Source organism: Hyperolius riggenbachi, chromosome 2, assembly GCF_040937935.1.
Source record: "Hyperolius riggenbachi isolate aHypRig1 chromosome 2, aHypRig1.pri, whole genome shotgun sequence".
Classification (NCBI taxonomy): domain Eukaryota; kingdom Metazoa; phylum Chordata; class Amphibia; order Anura; family Hyperoliidae; genus Hyperolius; species Hyperolius riggenbachi.
Genome location: NC_090647.1, coordinates 77,302,499 through 77,320,522, shown reverse-complemented (window position 1 = coordinate 77,320,522; position 18,024 = coordinate 77,302,499). Strand labels below are relative to the sequence as shown.

Genomic DNA, 18,024 nt, shown 5'->3' with positions numbered 1-18,024 from the left:
CAGGTTTACTTTAACAATGAGTAATTATTTCAGAGTGAATGGAAAAGATGCATGCAGACTTAAAGTTTTCCTATTCACACCTGTAATCTGTACAGTATTGTGAGTGTTCGGTTTGTAATCTTTTTGTATAACTCTTATTGGGTTGCAGCGTGGAAGCAAAGTTGTTAGAAAAGTATGAAAACTCAAAGCCAGAAAACACGGAGTGGCAGGTCGGCATGCATGTCGCTGCACAATTCCCTGCAGATAAAAAGTGGAGGCGCGGAAAGATAAAGAACATTTTACCAGAAAGATGTGTCCAGGTAAGTTTGTTTTATTCACTTTATTTTTACTTCATGAAAACTGACTTCCATGCGTATAGCATATGAGCACATCGAATAGATGCAGTGCAGCCTCTCAATGTTCAGTAAACAGAATGTAACCACTCCCAGCTTAGGCCGCTTTCAGACTGTGGATTGGCCACAGCAGTGCGGTGAGGATCGCACCGCCAAAAACAGTCCAGTTAATTCGCGGTAGTCCCCTTCTGGCCCACATCCAAACAGGAAGTGACACTCTTTTACGCTCACTTCCTGTTTTGGAAATACGGAAGTGCACAGAAGCGTATTGTAAAAAATAAGCTTATGCGCACCGCTGTCGCCATAGACTTACATGACTTCTAGTCTGCTGCAGCTCAACGCATAACTGCGCAGTAACGCAAGTCCATCCAAGCGTCAGGGATGCGGAGAAGACTTCACTTTCGTCGCATCGAGCCATACAGCGGCAGTATGAAAGTTGCCGTAGACTTTCCCTGTCCTGCGGTGGGGTGCAGTGAAAAATTACCGCACCGCCCCAGTGTGAAAGGGCCCTAAGCCTTCTGCAGTTAGTCAGAGGGTTTGTGATAAGTTGTTATAAGGTAGCCATAAACTTACCGATTATTTTTTTTTTCTTTTTCAATATCTGGCCAATTCAATCAATTAGTCTACCGTTGCCCTTAATCAGTTACTCTGTTATAACTGAAAGTACAACTGATTTTCAAAGTAATGCCCATGTTTTCCTATGGCACGGTTTCCACTTAGCGAGTTTTAAGTGAAAGATTTGTCATAATGCACTGCTATGGAGAGGGGGGGGGAAAACACGTACCAACTGATTAAGTGTAAATGAGGCCTAAGTGGCTGCAGCTCTCTAGCGCTTTAAAGGGAATCTTAACTGAGAGGAATATGGATGTTTCCTTTTAAACAATACCAGTTGCTTGTCAATCCTGGCTGCACTACTAGCTGAATCACACACCTGAAACAAGCATGCAGCTAATCCAGTCTGACATCAGTCAGAGCACCTGATCTGCATGCTTGTTCAGGGGCTGTGGCTAAAAGTATAAGAGAGTCAGGCAATAATGAGAATCTGTACTGTCCGATTTGTACAGTAAAAAAAACATACCAATCGAGTCACTGTGATCTCCTGGATCCCTCTTTGCCGTTTCCGCTGCTCCCCGCCATGATCCTGGCTTTTAATCGCCAGTTTTAAGCAGTGATTACACACACACGCACACACACACACGCACACACTTGCACACACACGCACACACACACGCACACACTTACACACACACACGCACACACTTGCACACACGCACACACTTGCGCACACACACACACACACACACACACACACACACTTTATTCTACTTTATACTTTATATACAGTATACTACAGGTTTTTGACTCCAGTCAAGGATTCTCAGTTTCTCAGCATGGGCAGCTCCCTTCCCTCTCAGACAAGCTGGAATTGAGAGCAGAGACCTGTCTATTAGGGCTCCCTTCCCTCTCAGACAAGCTGGAATTGAGAGCAGAGACCTGTCTATTAGGGATAAACAAAGCACACACAGAGAGCCTGGAGGGGGAGTGCATTACTTCTCCCAATCACAGCAGAGGCAGTGCATTCCTCTCTGGGTCGACATAGCTTGACAAAGAAAAGATTCGATATATTACAGAGACAGTGCAACTAGAAAAGGCTGCAGTAACCCAGACCACATTAAAACAGGTATAGGAACTTATAGGATAGAAGAAATAAAGCTGAAAATGTTGTTCGAGTCTCTTTAAAAGGAAAAATCCATATCCTTCTCAGTTTAGGTTCCCTTTAAGTTCAACAGGAGAAAGGCGCTATACAAATGTTGGAATTATAAAACAAATCTGTAACAACTGTAAAGAAAAAATGCCAGATACTCACCTGTGTATCAGGGAAGGCTCTGAATCTCATAGAGCCTTCCCTGCCCCTTCTCAGCGTCCTTGTTCCAGAGCTGTCCCTCATTCAAATTCGTCACATCCGTGAGCCTTCAGAAGCACTCATGTCTGTTAGAATTTAAGTATGATATACTTGAATTCGGAGGCCTAGTAAAAGGACTTGCTCAGCAGAGTCTCCCTTTAAAGAGTATTTCCAGAAGCACTGGAGAACATTGTGCTTCTGACAACACAAGGCCAGAGGGCTTATCAGGCCGAGATGTACAGACCTCCAGGCTGCAGCAGGATAAACAGGAGCCAATGTTATGTAAACATGCTCACAAGTACATTAAACAATAGTCTTACAATATAGATATGACATCTTTATCAGATCAACATAAAACGCTTCTTGACAGCCCAATCTCCATTGAGGAAGTCCAGGAAGCTATAGCTGACCTTAAACCAAACAAGACTCCTGGTTTAGACGGCCTCCCTTCTGAATTTTACAAGTGTTATACTGATATTTTGGCTCCTAAACTACGCTCCCTATTTAATGATGTCTTGGAGGGACACCCCCTTCCTGCGTCATTCTCAGAAGCAATAATAATTTTAATATTAAAGCCAGGGAAGGACCCGACACAATGCGGGTCATACAGGCCAATCTCCCTACTTAACACCGATGCCAAAATCCTAGCTAAGATATTAGCAAATAGGGTTAAGCCAGTGATAACCTCTCTTATCCATAGAGACCAATCTGGATTTATGCCCAGTAAGGGCACTGATATTAATTTGCGCAGGCTTTATACTAACATATCGTTGTCCTCCTCGGTGCCCAGTCGAAGGGTAGTTGCCTCGCTGGACACCGAGAAGGCATTTGATTCTGTGGAATGACCCTATCTCTGGGAGGTCCTGAGCCGATACGGCTTTGGCGCTAAATTTATTCAGCTGGTACAAGCCTTATATCATAATCCTAAAGCTAAAATTCGTACTGGTAACACCATCTCCGATTCATTCCAGCTGCAACGGGGTACCCGTCAAGGGTGCCCACTCTCACCATACCTTTTTGCTCTTGCCATAGAGCCCATGGCTATTCTAATAAGAGACTCTGAACGCATTAAAGGTATCCCAGTGGGATGTATTGAAGAAAGGATCTCATTATATGCAGACGACACCCTACTCTATTTAAATGACCCGGATGACTCCTTGGCCTCAGCCCTAGACATCATTACAACTTTCGGCACATTTTCAGGCCTTAGGGTCAATCAGGATAAGTCGGTCATCATGCCACTGACTGGGTCCCAGCTTATTATACCCTCTAATCCTCTACATGGGGTAACTGAATTTAGGTATTTGGGCATTCTAATAACAAACTCTGTGAATGATTATATTAGGCATAATATACAGCCGGTTATTGAGGCCTTTCGTAGGAAATCCCAGACTTGGAAAAACTTACCGCTCTCACTTATTGGGAAAATAAATATATTTAAAATGATCTTTCTACCCAAATTTCTATATGTCCTTCGCAACTCGCCAGTAGCTATTCCTAAAAAATTCTTTAAAAACCTCCATTCCTTAATCTCATCATTTATCTGGTCAGGGCAAGTTCCCAGAATTGCTCTTAATACGTTACAACTAGCTATTGATCAAGGAGGTCTGGCCCTTCCTAATATGCAACTATACTACTATGCTGCAATATTGGTCACGGCCAGATGGTGGTTTTCCCAAGATAACTATAATCCTGCAGTGGTGACTGAGGCGGCTTGTTTGGGTTCCTACGAGAGACTTACTCTCCTACTGTACAGAGGTACTAGCAATGATGAGCGCTGCACTGTCCCAATGCAAACAGTATGCAAAGTATGGTCTGCAGCGGTTAAATATCTAAACGTAGAGAAACTAATATCTCCCTACACACCTATATGGGATAATACTAATCTGGTGCATTTTACTCAGATACCTGACCCCAAGCTCTGGGCGTCGGCAGGAATTAAGAATCTACAACATATCATTAAAGATGGTACACTATTAACGTTTAATGAACTGAAGCAATCCTACTCTATTACAAATAAAATGTTTTTCCGCTACCTGCAGCTTCGGCATGCCTTCACAGCGCAGTTCCCTGGGGGTGCGCCCGTGCTGGAGGTACACCACCTTGAAAATACTCTTCTGACAAAGCATCTGGACAAATCCTTGTCCGTGATATACTCAGACCTAATGTCCAAGAATAATGAAAAGATTCTTCGCTGCCAAGAAAAATGGAATCTGGACATTCTAGGCCTGGATAGTACTGATTGGGAGGACATTCTAGCTGACTTTATGAAAGTTCCTATTTCTCTCCTCATCCTCCAGGATGGCTGCATAACATGAGAGATAGCCTAGCTCCTCCCCCAAAGGAAACACCCCTGATACAAACTTTTGCATAAGAAGCCCCTGCCTACCCACACACCTCAGTTTTGCTGTGTTTCCCTCCTTGGAAACATCCGGATACGAACGTTCGTGGACTCCTCTCTCCCTGGATGCCTGGATGCCTGCATGTGAGCTAGCGTTGCTTGCGCTGGCGACAAGCGGAGGCGTACTGTCGGTCGCTTGCGCCTGCTCCTCCTTTTGGGATTGGAGGGGCGGGTCGGGATCCGTGGGAGCGGTGGTCTGCCGCTCGTTTAGGGAGGTGGTGGCAGAGGAGTGTCCTGCGTGTCAGGACGACACCCGGAAGTACAAAACAAGCTACTTCCGGGTCAGGTCATCGGGCCATGGGACTTCCGCTTTTTAAGTGGGAAGGCGGCGGCGTCTCAGCGCCATTTGAGTCCAGCCACAGGACTGTCCGGGGGAGCATGGAGCAGGCAGAAGGCTCCTCCGTGGAAGGCCGCAAAACCTCCAGTGACACAGCAGAGAAGGTAGGCTGTTTGTCGGCGGTGGTATCGCTGTCGGTAGACAGTGACACTGGTGTAATGTTAGCCTGAAGGGGCTGTGTGGGATTATTACTCCAGGTGTTACCTACTGACATGCGTCTATGTGTCCAGCCATGGCTTCCTAGTGGTTTCTAGTGGCTGGAAACACAAGGGGAAAAAATAATGGGATGCTGTAGCAAAGGGGCAGGCTGGAGACTAAAAGAAATGTTTTGTTTCTCTAGGCATTGCCGGTACAGCCAGCTACAAAGCATAGAGAAAAATCCAGGAGATGCTCTAAGTGTGATGCAAAACTTTCAGCCTCCTGGTCGAAATCAGTATGCCAAAATTGTATTGCAAAGGATAAGCCTGATCCATCGATTGTGATGCTAAGTTTCATGGAGTCAATGCAGAAAGAATTTACTTCAACTTTTCAGGCCTTGCGCTCAGTAATGATGACAAACCCAGTGCCACCGCAACTGCCACCTGTGTCGGCCCATGTAGAGTTTCCTGTACCCGCTTCGAGTCAGGAGTCTCGATCGCAGAGAGGGGCAGGGGCTGCGGCCCAGGAGGTTCAGGGTTATGTTGTTTCTACTTCAGCGGAAGACTCGGTTGAGGAGATTGAATCTAGAGCAGATTCAGGATCAGATTCCATTGCAAAGGATATGAAATCAGCAAAGTACCTATTTAGTGCAGAGGAAACGTCAGAGCTTTTGAGAGCAGTCTATGATGCGGAGCAAATTCCTGACCAGGTCAAGATCTCCTCTGCACAGGACGATATTTATATGGGATTACAGGGTAGTGAAGGTAAGACTTTCCCCATTCACCCAGCAATTAAGAAGATAGTTACAGACCAGTGGATTGATCCAGAAAAGAGGTTATACATACCAAAGTCGTTTAAACGCAGATTTCCTTTTAAGGAGGAAGATATAGCCTTATGGGCAAAGTGTCCAAAGTTGGACGCGGCACTCTCACAGTATTCTAAGGATACGGATCTATCCTTTGAGGATTCGGGTGCACTGAGAGACCCCATGGACCGTAAGGCGGAGACTATGCTCAAAAGGGCCTGGGAGGCCATGGCATTTGCATTTAAACCAGCAATGGCTTCCATTTGCATTGCAAGAAATTTAATTAAATGGTTGTCGGGTCTAAGAGACCATTTAGTAGCAGGTACGCCACAGGCGGAGATCCTGGAGTCCTTCCCAGTCTTAGCCCGATCCGTCGCGTTCCTAGCGGATGCGGCAACGGAATTCTTAAGATCTACTGCCAGAGTTGCTGCCCTCATAAATACAGCCAGAAGAGCAGTATGGCTAAACACTTGGGAAGGAGATGTAAGCTCAAAACAAAAGCTGTGTGCCATGAGATTTGAGGGTGACCTTTTATTCGGCAAGGATCTGGACAGTATTTTGGAGAGGTCATCAGGGAAAGGTAAAAAATTCCCTAATAAGAGGGGCAAGCCACTTCCACGAAGGTCCTTTCGTGGGAAAAAGCCTTTCTTTAACAAAAATCAGAGACCACAACCCCAGAAGAAAAGATGGGTCTATACAGGTGAAAAAGGTAAATCCTCTTTCATGTTCAATAAGCCCCCTCCCTCTGGGGCAAGACAGGAAAAATGACGAGATACAGGTGGGGGGAAGGTTACTCCACTTCGTCAATCAGTGGGGTCTCATTACCCAGAACATGTTCATATTAGATCTTCTAAAGACAGGTTACAAAATATTATTCGCCTCCCCCCCTCCAAAAAACTTTGTTCTTACAGGGACCCCAAGAGAGCCGGAAAGAGCCAGAGCTCTGAAAGAATCAGTTCTCACCTTATTGAAGCAGGATGTGATTTGCAGCGTGCCAGAAGAGCAGTTGTACCAGGGTTACTACTCCAGGGTATTTCTAATCAAAAAACCCTCGGGGAAATATCGCATGATTTTAAATTTAAAGAATCTAAACCCGTTCATTCAGGTTTAGAAGTTCAGAATGGAGAGTATATTTACCATTCAGGCCTTGATCCCCAAGGACGCGTTTATGGTAACTCTCGACTTAAGAGATGCTTACCTTCACGTGCCCATCAATCCAGCTTACCAAAGTTATTTAAGATTTGCAGTAGCTCTGGGAGACAAAATATACCATTTACAATATCGGGCACTCCCGTTTGGTATAGCAACTGCACCGAGAATTTTTACAAAGATCATAGCAGAGGTGATGGCACAGTTACACCGTCTGCAGATCCGAATCATTCCATACTTGGACGACCTGTTGATTCTGGCAGATTCAAAAGAAAAGTTATTGGCCGATTTGCACCTGACATGTCAGGTATTGTCAGACCTGGGTTGGCTATTAAACATAGAAAAATCAATGCTGAATCCCAGTCAGACAGTGCTGTATCTGGGGTTCAGGGTAGATTCGGTTCAGGAAATGACTTTTCTGCCAGCAGAGAAACAGGAAAAAATAAGACAGAGGGCATATTCTTTCAGAATAAAAAGCAGGGTATCGTTAAGAGACGCAACTTCCTTGTTGGGCCTTATGACCTCGACCATACCGGGAGTGGTATGGGCACAAGCACATACGAGAACATTACAGGAAGGGTTCCTGCAACATTGGAAGCAGGGAAGAGTGCATCTCGACAAGAGGTTCACCTTATCGCAAGTAGTCAAGGACTCCCTATTGTGGTGGGAGGACCAGAGCAATCTCAATCAGGGCAGGATGTGGCATCCTCCTTCTACCATCCGAATATTCACAGATGCCAGTCTGTGGGGATGGGGAGCGCACTCAGATCTATGGCACGCTCAGGGAGTCTGGAGTCAGGGCATGTGCAGGGAATCATCGAATTTCAGGGAGCTCATGGCGGTAAAGCTGGCCTTGGCCCAATTAGCCCCCCACATAAAAGAGACACACGTTGTAATTCTCTCGGACAACATTGTGACAGTCTCTTACATTCGGAAACAAGGGGGAACCAGGGTAAAGAGGCTCAGAGACTTGGCCTTGGAGATTGCAGCTTGGGCAGAGCACAATCTAAAATCTCTAACTTCAGTTCATATAAAGGGCTCTCTAAATTTTTTGGCAGACCAATTAAGCCGACCCAAGTTGCTGGAAACAGAATGGGCATTAAACTCGGAGGTGTTCCACCAGATAGTACAAATGTGGGGGAGCCCGAGTGTGGACCTCTTTGCGTCCCCCAACAATGCAAAGACAGAGTTTTTCTTTTCCCTAGATCCAGCGTGTCCCATGGAAAGGCTGGATGCTCTAGCATTGCCATGGCCCAGGACTCTCCTTTATGCCTTCCCCCCGTTTTCACTGATTTCTCGTTCAATCTGGAAGATAAAGAAAGAGAAGGCCAGAGTTATATTCGTAGCGCCCTTTTGGCCACGAAGGATATGGTTCCCAGATTGGTGTATCCTGGCAGCACAGGGTCCTTGGTTTCTACCTCACAGGAAGGATTTGTTAATACAACAGGGGAGATTCCATCAGAGTCCAGAGAAGTTTTCCCTGGCAGCCTGGCTCTTGAATGGAGGGCGTTAAAGAAAAGGGGTTTTTCGAACAGAGTGATATCCACGATGGTTTCATGTAGAAAGATTACTACGAGAAAGATTTATTGTAAATTTTGGAAAGTTTATTGTTCCTGGAAAATGAGAAAAAATTTAGTAGGGAACGATATTGCTACGATTTTGGAATTCTTACAGGATGGAGTGGATTTAGGTCTATCACCTACTACATTAAGGGTTCAGGTTTCGGCCCTTTCCTTATTTTTGAATATTAAGATTGCCAGAGATTCGGCTATCATTGATTTCTTAAAGGCGGTATCTAGGGCTAGACCGATACCGACAAAATTTGTTCCCCCATGGGACCTAAATTTGGTCTTAAGGGCTTTAGCAAGAGATCCTTATGAAGCCCTGAATAAGGCTTCTCTAAAGGCTCTGACGTTAAAAACTACTTTTTTAGTCTCTGTCACATCAGCTAGGAGGGTTGGTGACATTCAAAATTTATCAATAAAGGATCCGTATATGCAGATATTTCCAGATAGGATCATATTCAGGACAGATCCAGCATACTTACCTAAAGTTAGTTCACGCTATCATAGGTCTCAAGAGATTATTATACCTTCCTTTTGTGATCCACCAAAGAATGATAGAGAAGCAGAATGGCACAGTTTAGACGTCAGGAGAGCGGTAATACAATATCTTGACAGGACAAGATCTTTTAGGAGATCAAATCATTTATTTGTTTCCTTTTCAAACACAAAGAAGGGTTTAGCGGTGTCGAAGGACACGATTGCCAGATGGCTCAGAGAGGTAATAGCTTCAGCCTATGTGCAGGAAGGACAGAGTGTGCCTAAGGGCATCAAGGCTCATTTGGTTAGATCACTTTCGACCTCGTGGGCTGAAAGGTCTGGTGCATCACTAGAGCAAATTTGTAAAGCGGCAATATGGAAGGACCAACACACATTTGTCAAGCATTACAGAGTGGACCTACTATCCAGCCAGGATTTGTCATTTGGTAGAAAAGTTCTTCAGAACATCATCCCTCCCTAAGGTAATTTATTTCTCGCTGGTCTCTCATGTTATGCAGCCATCCTGGAGGATGAGGAGAGAACTCTGGGTAGAACTTACCGGTAGCGGTATTTCTACGAATCCTCCAGGATGGCTACCTTAGTTCCCACCCGATGATGGTCTATTGTGGCCGGATTCAGGGGAATTAAGGTAGCGGCTGTTCGGAAGGTGATACTCTGCAATAACTGAGGTGTGTGGGTAGGCAGGGGCTTCTTATGCAAAAGTTTGTATCAGGGGTGTTTCCTTTGGGGGAGGAGCTAGGCTATCTCTCATGTTATGCAGCCATCCTGGAGGATTCGTAGAAATACCGCTACCGGTAAGTTCTACCCAGAGTTCAGCTAGGGATAGGCTTATACAGGTTAAATTCCTGCATAGGACGTATCTTACTCCTATAAGAATGCACAATATTAGCAATACCAATAGTGCGCTGTGTCAACGATGCTCTGCTGAGAATGGTACATTCTATCATATGTTTTGGAGCTGTGCAAAGGTTCAGATATTTTGGAAACGTGTCTTTGCTACTTTAAATGAAATTCTGGAGACATATGTCGAATGCACGCCCAAACTTGCACTGTTAGGATTATTCGAGGAGTCAACATATAATAAATATACGCAATACTTAATTCGCATACTGTGTTTTTATGCACGCAAAGAAATATTAAGGGTTTGGAAAGGGGAGGAGGTGCCCTCTATAAATATGTGGAAACGCACTATTAACCTCCTGAGCGGTATGGACGAGCTCAGCTCGTCCATCACCGCCGGAGGCTGCCGCTCAGGCCCTGCTGGGCCGATTTTTATCAAATAAAGTGCAGCACACGCAGCCGGCACTTTGCCAGCCGCGTGTGCTGCCTGATCGCCGCCGCTCTGCGGCGATTCGCCGCGAGCAGCGGCGAAAGAGGGCCCCCCTAGCCGCCTGAGCCCTGCGCAGCCGGAACAAAAAGTTCCGGCCAGCGCTAAGGGCTGGATCGGAGGCGGCTGACGTCAGGACGTCGGCTGACGTCCATGACGTCACTCCGCTCGTCGCCATGGCGACGATCTAAGCAAAACAAGGAAGGCCGCTCATTGCGGCCTTCCTTGTTTATTATGGGCGCCGCCGGAGGCGATCGGAAGAACGCCTCCGGAGCGCCCTCTAGTGGGCTTTCATGCAGCCAACTTTCAGTTGGCTGCATGAAATAGTTTTTTTTTAATTAAAAAAAAACCCTCCCGCAGCCTCCCTGGCGATCTCAATAGAACGCCGGGGAGGTTAATCGGGCTCTTCCATTATACCAAATGACATATAAAAACCGTAATTGTCCCTTGAGATTCCATAAAATCTGGACACCATGGTGTGAGAACTTTTCCACAACTGGCTCGGATGTGGAGTCTTAATGCCATATACCTTTTATTTATAATATCACGTTTGGGACCATTGGAAATGGTGGTGCCTTGGTGTGTGGCCGGGGGGGTCGGAGTCGTTCATCTTTTCTCTTCTTTTCTTTCCTTTTTACTTTTCTTTTCCTCTCTTCCTTGGGGATGCTGTGGCTCATGCGTTATGTCCTCCTATTGCTTATTATGCGTGGGCAGGGTTAAGTTAGTTTTCTGTGCAGAATATATATACTATGCAAATCCTAACTATTATGGTTATTAAATGTAGTATTATTTACTTCATCAATCTATGTGTTAATGCCATAAGCTACTGTTCCATTCCTAATTGCTGATGTATTTTGAGCTAATGGGATGGTATCTCCTGTATACCGGAGTGCAGTGTTCCCACTGTTTCTGTTTCTGTACTTGTACATGTTTTTCTCTGTGACTTATCAAAATAAAAATTGATTTGTTAAAAAAAAAAATAGTCTTAGGGACATATTACCTTATTTACGTGGTAATAGGAGAGGAAACACCATATTTGGCTTGTCCCATCTGAGCAGGCGACGACCGTGTCCTCTATCACATGCTATTATCAACCAATTGCATGCGATGGGGACTGGGCCGTCCCTGCTGGATGATGTCACATTTAACTCTTTAGAGGCTAGTATAAAAACAGCCAACAGGGGATCGGGGGGGGGGGGGGGGGGGGGGCTCTTCTGATTTCCAGCTTTCATTTCAACTTTACTTTTATTACTAACTTTTCGTAACTGTATGCTGTATATACGCTAAGTGCAACGTATCATAGATTATAAGATAAAGCCTAGACCATTCACCAGGGATGGGCCAAGTCTGCATGGAACGCATAAGATTCTACAGACCGATTACTTTGCTGAGGTAACATGTAACAAAAATATAAGATTGCTGCTGATCACATCTGTATATCTGTTTTCTGAATTAACTCCTGAACCTTTGAAGACGTCTCAGCGGTTCTTTCTCTGGTGCTGTTGCTGTGATGAGTGTCAAGTTATCACACTTTCTGTGATAGGGTGCCAAACAAAGGTGCAGTGTTGTTGCCCATAGCAACCAACAAATATTTATTACAGTGTCCCTGAATACCGTGGAGAAAAAGTATCCTCAATAATCTGCAGATATATAGTGATTGCTAGGCATGGGCTCACAAGTCCAGAAGGACTCAAATTCGGTATTCAAATGAAGTCTTATGACTTCACCTGTGACCACAGGCGGGGGGGGGGGGGGGGGGGGGGGCATAACTTACCCAGAAGTCTTCAGTCCCGTCTGCGTTTCGCCTACGCCTCATTGGCATAATGAAAGTTGTGTTCCAGGACTCATTACCACACTTCCTCTGTCAAACCGGAAGGAGAAAGCATGGTAGTGAGTCCTGGAATGCGGCCTCTTTCACTACGCCACTGATGCGTAATGAAACGTAGATGGGACCGAAGATTTCTGGGTAAGTTTAAACCCCCCCAATTGCCCGTGGTCACAGGTGAAGTCATTAGACTTCATTTGAATACCGAATTCAAGTCCTTCTGGATTCAGTTGTATGGATGATTGTTTCAGGCTTCTTGGGGAAACATGTTTTCAGAATGTATTAGATTGAGACACAGGCAGGCAGGCAGTGCCTACCCATCCTTAGCAATATTGAACGCCATTACCACCACACACGTGATTAAGCACTTTTGACCCAAATCGCTCCAGCATATCCAATCAACACATTTGACCCAAAAATGGGCCAATCCTTGATTAGGCATGCTTGTAGCAGCACTGATTTTCATCCGATTCGATAAAATCTGTAGGTGTATGGACTACTTAAAGGACAAGCGAGGCGACAAAGTAAAACCATACTTACTTCTTCCATCCCCTACATGTCACATGTGTTCTTCGCCGCAGCTCTGGTCTTCTCTCTGCTCCCGCTGGCAGCCTATGAAAAGCGCTGACTCTCGATGGGGCGGCGTCTACTCTGCATGCACGGGCGTGTGCACGTGACTTGTAGGGGCTGGAAGAAGCCTCGGTTAAGTAAAGAGTTTTTCATTGCCTCAATAGTCCTTTAGGTGTTATGATCAGTGTTGTGACAGAGCCCTATCTTTTTTTTTTTTCCCCGCAGGTGTTTTGCTATGACTCAGGAATAGAGGAATTGATGGATGTTGCCAATTTAAGAACACTAGATGAGAACTTGAAGATGTATGGTGCCATGTCCTTGGAATGTTCATTGATGGATATACAGTACGTTCTTTTGTTGTTGTTGTTTTTCCACAACAAAGTTTATAGCCGATTCCTGATCTTCAGTGCAACAGAAAAATATTGAACAGTCTTCAACAGCCTGCAACTCCGGGAAGCTTATAGTCTAAACGCTCCTAAACGCTAGAATGTAAAAAGGGCCCCAGGAAATCTGGGCACAGGGTGAAGCCAAAAAACTGCTCACCTTGCTCTGGCAAATTTCACAGGCGGCGTGCATCAGTATTCCCTCTCCAAGTAGTTGTACAGTGGGGGTAAGATAACACCGCTCCCATGTATTACCAGCGGCCAAATTACAGTGTTTCTGTTATAATTTGGCTCTGTCTTTTGTCAGCGCCCAAATTACTCACTGAGCCCCGCAATAGCCGTCATTCACATTACGGACTATGGCAGCGCCCAAATGTCGTCGGCCGCACGACACCCTTTTTACCTGTCTGGTCCTAAACGGTACTAAACATTTCTGCTCACCTTTTAGCTTTAGTTGTGTATATAGGAGCTGAATAAAGCAAACCTGGCACAAATTTAAAATTCCTAATTTGGTGACTTGGCGCTGAGTGAGGTAAAACTGTAGCTGGGTTGCGTACAAATTTACACTTTGCTTTAGGTTCAGCAAGGTTTTTCATATTAAGTCAATATGCCAAAATGAAAGAGCATCTTGAAATAATAACCTAATCAGAACCAAGGGGCTCAAAACCAAGAATCTCACCATACAAGCTTTCACCTGGTCCAATCGTAGAGATCCTGGACGAGCCAATTAGATCAAATCACATGGACCACAAAACTCCAAGCAGTTCATTTTGGTGCCAAAGCTGGGCACCCTCATAGCAGCAATATTATGCTGCGCGCCCAGCGTAACGGTCATTTGGGGCACTGGCGGTTGCCAGACATCGAAACACATCTCCCTCAGAGTTGCTACGACCAGGGCTGTGGAGTCAGTACAAAAATCCACTGACTCCGACTCCTCAGTTTAGGATTCCACCAACTCCGACTCCTATAATTTGCATATTACAATCTTGTTGATTGAAAGTATGTAACATGAAATTCGTCTCTTAACTGCCAACGCTTAGGAATTTTAAAAGACAACTGAAGTGAGAAGGATATGGAGACTGCCATATTTATTCCCTTTAGTCATAGACTAAAACTAGTCCTTGGTAAGAGTACTTGTAAAAGGTACAGACCGGTACAAAGAACATCTATCAGGCCCTAGGCAATGTAACTGTTGGTGCATGTAAGAGTGATGTGCAGGTACTCTGTAGGCGAATAAGAGATTCTTTCGTCTAATACACATTCTTCATGTACAATCTGAACCATGTTTATGGGTGATGGACAACTCCTCTGTTCAATGTGCACAACATTCTCAGTGGATTCCCTGCAGCTCTGTGGAGAGTGCATATGTAGTGTATAGTACTACTGTGTAACAAAGTAAACCTGAGACAGATGAAATTAAAGTTTTATACATACCTGGGGCTTCCTCCAGTCCTCTTCAGGCTAATCAGTCCCTCGCTGTCAGTTCCTCCTCCGCCACCTAGATCTTCTGCTATAAGTCCAGGTACTTAATCCAGTCTGGCGTAGTGCGCATGCCCACACTCCGCCGCCGGGAGCATACTACACCTGCGCAGCACTGTTGCGCAGGTGCAGAACGCTCCTGGCTGTGGAAGCGGCATGCGGCCGGACTGCGCTGACTGGCTGAATTACCAGGACTCCTAGCAGAAGATCCGGGTGGTGGAGGACAGCGAGGGACTGATTAGCCTGAAGGGGGCTGGAAGAAGCCCCAGGTATGTATAAAACTTTTCTTTTCATCCTTCTCAGGTACCATTTAATTCGTAGTCGCCAAACCAAATTTTAACAACACATCAAATTATTTGATTTCATGAGCAAAGAGTGCGTACATTTGCATAAATCAGAATAAACGCAGAATTATTTCCATATCATTGGCCATCTCTATTAGTGACACGGCTACACATCAGGCTTTATTCTTACAGTATAGAGGTTATTTAGTATATATAAGAGATTCCTGTGTACACATCGTATATACAGTCACAATCAGATGTGTATATCTGACTTTAAAAATACGGGGACTGCTTTATTGAAGCAGCACAAGTAACTAATTTTGATTGGTTTATTTCATTTTTGTGGACTAAGCACAGCTATTACTGTATGTATAAATTATTTTATGATGACTATTATCTGAGAAATAGAACATGTTATCATATTTTCTATTTTAATTACAGTTTAAATTCATTAGGAGTCGGTGCATTTTTTCCCGACTCCGGGCACCCAAAATTGCCCCGACTCCAACTCCACAGCCCTGGCTATGACTCACCTGGTTTCCATTCCCTACCTTCTCAAATTACTCACTGCCTTTCTGCAATTTTTCAGGTTTAAAAGTCAATCAGAAATCATGTTTTGCAACACCCCCAAAACTCTAGTTTCTCACATAGCCTCGACTTTCCAATTGCGTGACCAACTACATCTCCTATTTAGGTATTAAACTCACAAATAATTATTCCTCCCCATATAAATTTAATTATACCCCTTTATTTGATAAACTCAAGCAAGACCTGACCTACTGGGACCTCCCTTCTATTTCCTGGGCTGGAAGAATCACGGCAGTTAAAATGACTCTTACCCCGTATCACATACTACTTTCGTGTTCTTCCGATCCCTATTAGATTAGAGTTGCTACGACTCAGAGGGGGAATAGTATTCAATGCCGCCATGGAGTCTAACGGCAGCAGGGAGAGCCGTCATTCAGTTCTCCCTTTGCCGTACTGCCAGACGCCATAATGACATGCCCCCTACAAAACTGTATGCAGCGCTAGGGGAATTATTTTGTTATATTTGATAACTAGTGTTTGCAAACTTTCTACCACAGGCGCCTGATCTTCTTGTGGTAACTTAAAAAAAAAAAAAAAAAAAAGTTTGCTCTGTCATATTGTTTAAAAGTAAATACAAGCCATTTCGAAAAAAAGACACAGAATTGAACTGAAATACCAATGCCTATGTATGAGTTGTTCTGTTCAAATGATTCTCGCATAAAAAGTTTACTTTCTTTTCTCTTGCCTCTTTGTTTTGTAGGCCAGCTGGTGGATGTAAAGAATGGACAGCAACTGCTTGTGACTTTCTTTGTTATTATCTTAACGGTGCCATAGCAACACTGATCATTGAAGTCAGTACTGTTAACCTCTGCATGCGCTAATTAGTTTATGCTAAATTAAAGTGTACCCAAAGTGATTTTTAATAACATCAGATGCTTACCTCATTAGTAGGAATCCTTTGGATTGTCCTCCTCTAGTATTCTGTTCCTGGGCTGGGTTCCCCTGAGCTTGTTGAATATGCTCTTGCAACTGCATTCGTGTCCATGTGCGAGTGCGTCTTTACTGAATAAGCACGACTACGGTCTAATCCTAGTAGAATGGAGCTGCTCATTTACTGCTTGTTTTTCTCTGTACATGAGTAATTTTGTTTTAATGGATATGTGTAGACCATACATGCCCAGCGCAGATGCGCTTGTATGGACCGGGAGCAAAGCCACTAAGAAGAAAAGGGTAATGGGCAGTACGGGCAGGCCCGAGGAGGATCCGGGAAGGCTTTGGACCATCCAGAGGCTTCCCACTATTTAGGTGAGTATTCCCCCCCCCCCCCCCCTCCTCCTCCTTTTGGTCAAAAGTTTGCTTTAGAGGACAACTGACCTAAATGAATACTATAAAATTAAACAAATTAGCACAATACATACCCTCTGCAGAATATTTTTGCCATCTTCTTTGTTCCCTCTGTTGTTCCATTTGGCTGTGGCTCCACTCTAAGAATGACGACTTCCATTGCTAAAAATGCCACTGAACTTGGAGGAACTTCCGGATCAACACTCCTGCCCGATGAGGATGCAGCAGGGATCATGAGAAACATGGGAGAGAACTTAGTGGGAACTTAGATGAGGTGTGATAGTCAAGGGGCATGAGCAGGAAAGGGATGAGCTAACGTGGTAAGCTAGCCACTTCCTCTTTCAAAGTTTTACTTTCTCTGAAATTTAATTTAATTGGTAATTATGACGATGGGGGAGCACATGAAACATCCATTACAGCGCAGATAGGAATGTAACCTCTGTGTTTAGTTTATATTATACAGTTTGGGTCAGGTATCCTTTAAGTATTTATCCTAAGTAGTATTTATCCTCAAATATCCTTTAAGTATATTTGTGCTGCTTTAACTACTTAAGGACCAAGCTAATTGAAATCTACGCTCTGTTTTGGTGGTCACCTGGCTGGCAGGGCGTAGATTTCAATTAGCCGCTGCTGCGTGCACCCGTCGCTCCCGCTTAAACCCCGCCATCTGTCGCCGCAGCTCACTGGCTCTGCCGCTCTCTATGACGGCAGAGCCCTGTGAGCAGGTCAGGAGTTGATTTCATTGGCTCCTGGCTCTGTCTTTCAATGTAAAACGCTCCCATTGGCTTACATTGCAAGGATCAGGAGCCAATCAAAACGGCTCCTGACCAGCTCACAGGAACTCTGCTGTCATAGAGACGGCAGAGTGGGTGGCCCAGGATCCCGACATGCGGCGGTTGCGACGGGTATTGCGGTAATTCGTCTGTATTCTGTCGGGATTCCTCCATTTCTGTACCATCGGTCTCTGATCCTTAAAGAGACTCTGTAACGACAAAAAGATCCCTTGGGGGGTACTCACCTCGGGTGGGGGAAGCCTCAGGATCCTAATGAGGCTTCCCACGCCGTCCTCTGTCCCACGGAGGTCTCGCTGCAGCCCTCCGAACAGCCGGCGACTGTGCCGACTGTTCAATTCAATATTTACCTTTGCAGGCTCCAG

At 44.9% G+C, this 18,024-nt stretch overlaps 1 protein-coding gene across 1 annotated transcript in view; it reads left to right on the top strand.

The window, feature by feature from the left end:
• The window catches only part of RNF17 (ring finger protein 17), a 191,098-nt gene that overhangs the window by 139,580 nt on the left and 33,494 nt on the right, over positions 1 to 18,024 (top strand). Inside the window, exons 25-27 of the mRNA XM_068266942.1 lie at positions 149 to 299; positions 13,076 to 13,194; positions 16,285 to 16,375. Of these exons, the coding sequence (XP_068123043.1) occupies positions 149 to 299; positions 13,076 to 13,194; positions 16,285 to 16,375 (361 nt within the window). The remainder of the gene's footprint in view (positions 1 to 148; positions 300 to 13,075; positions 13,195 to 16,284; positions 16,376 to 18,024) is intronic.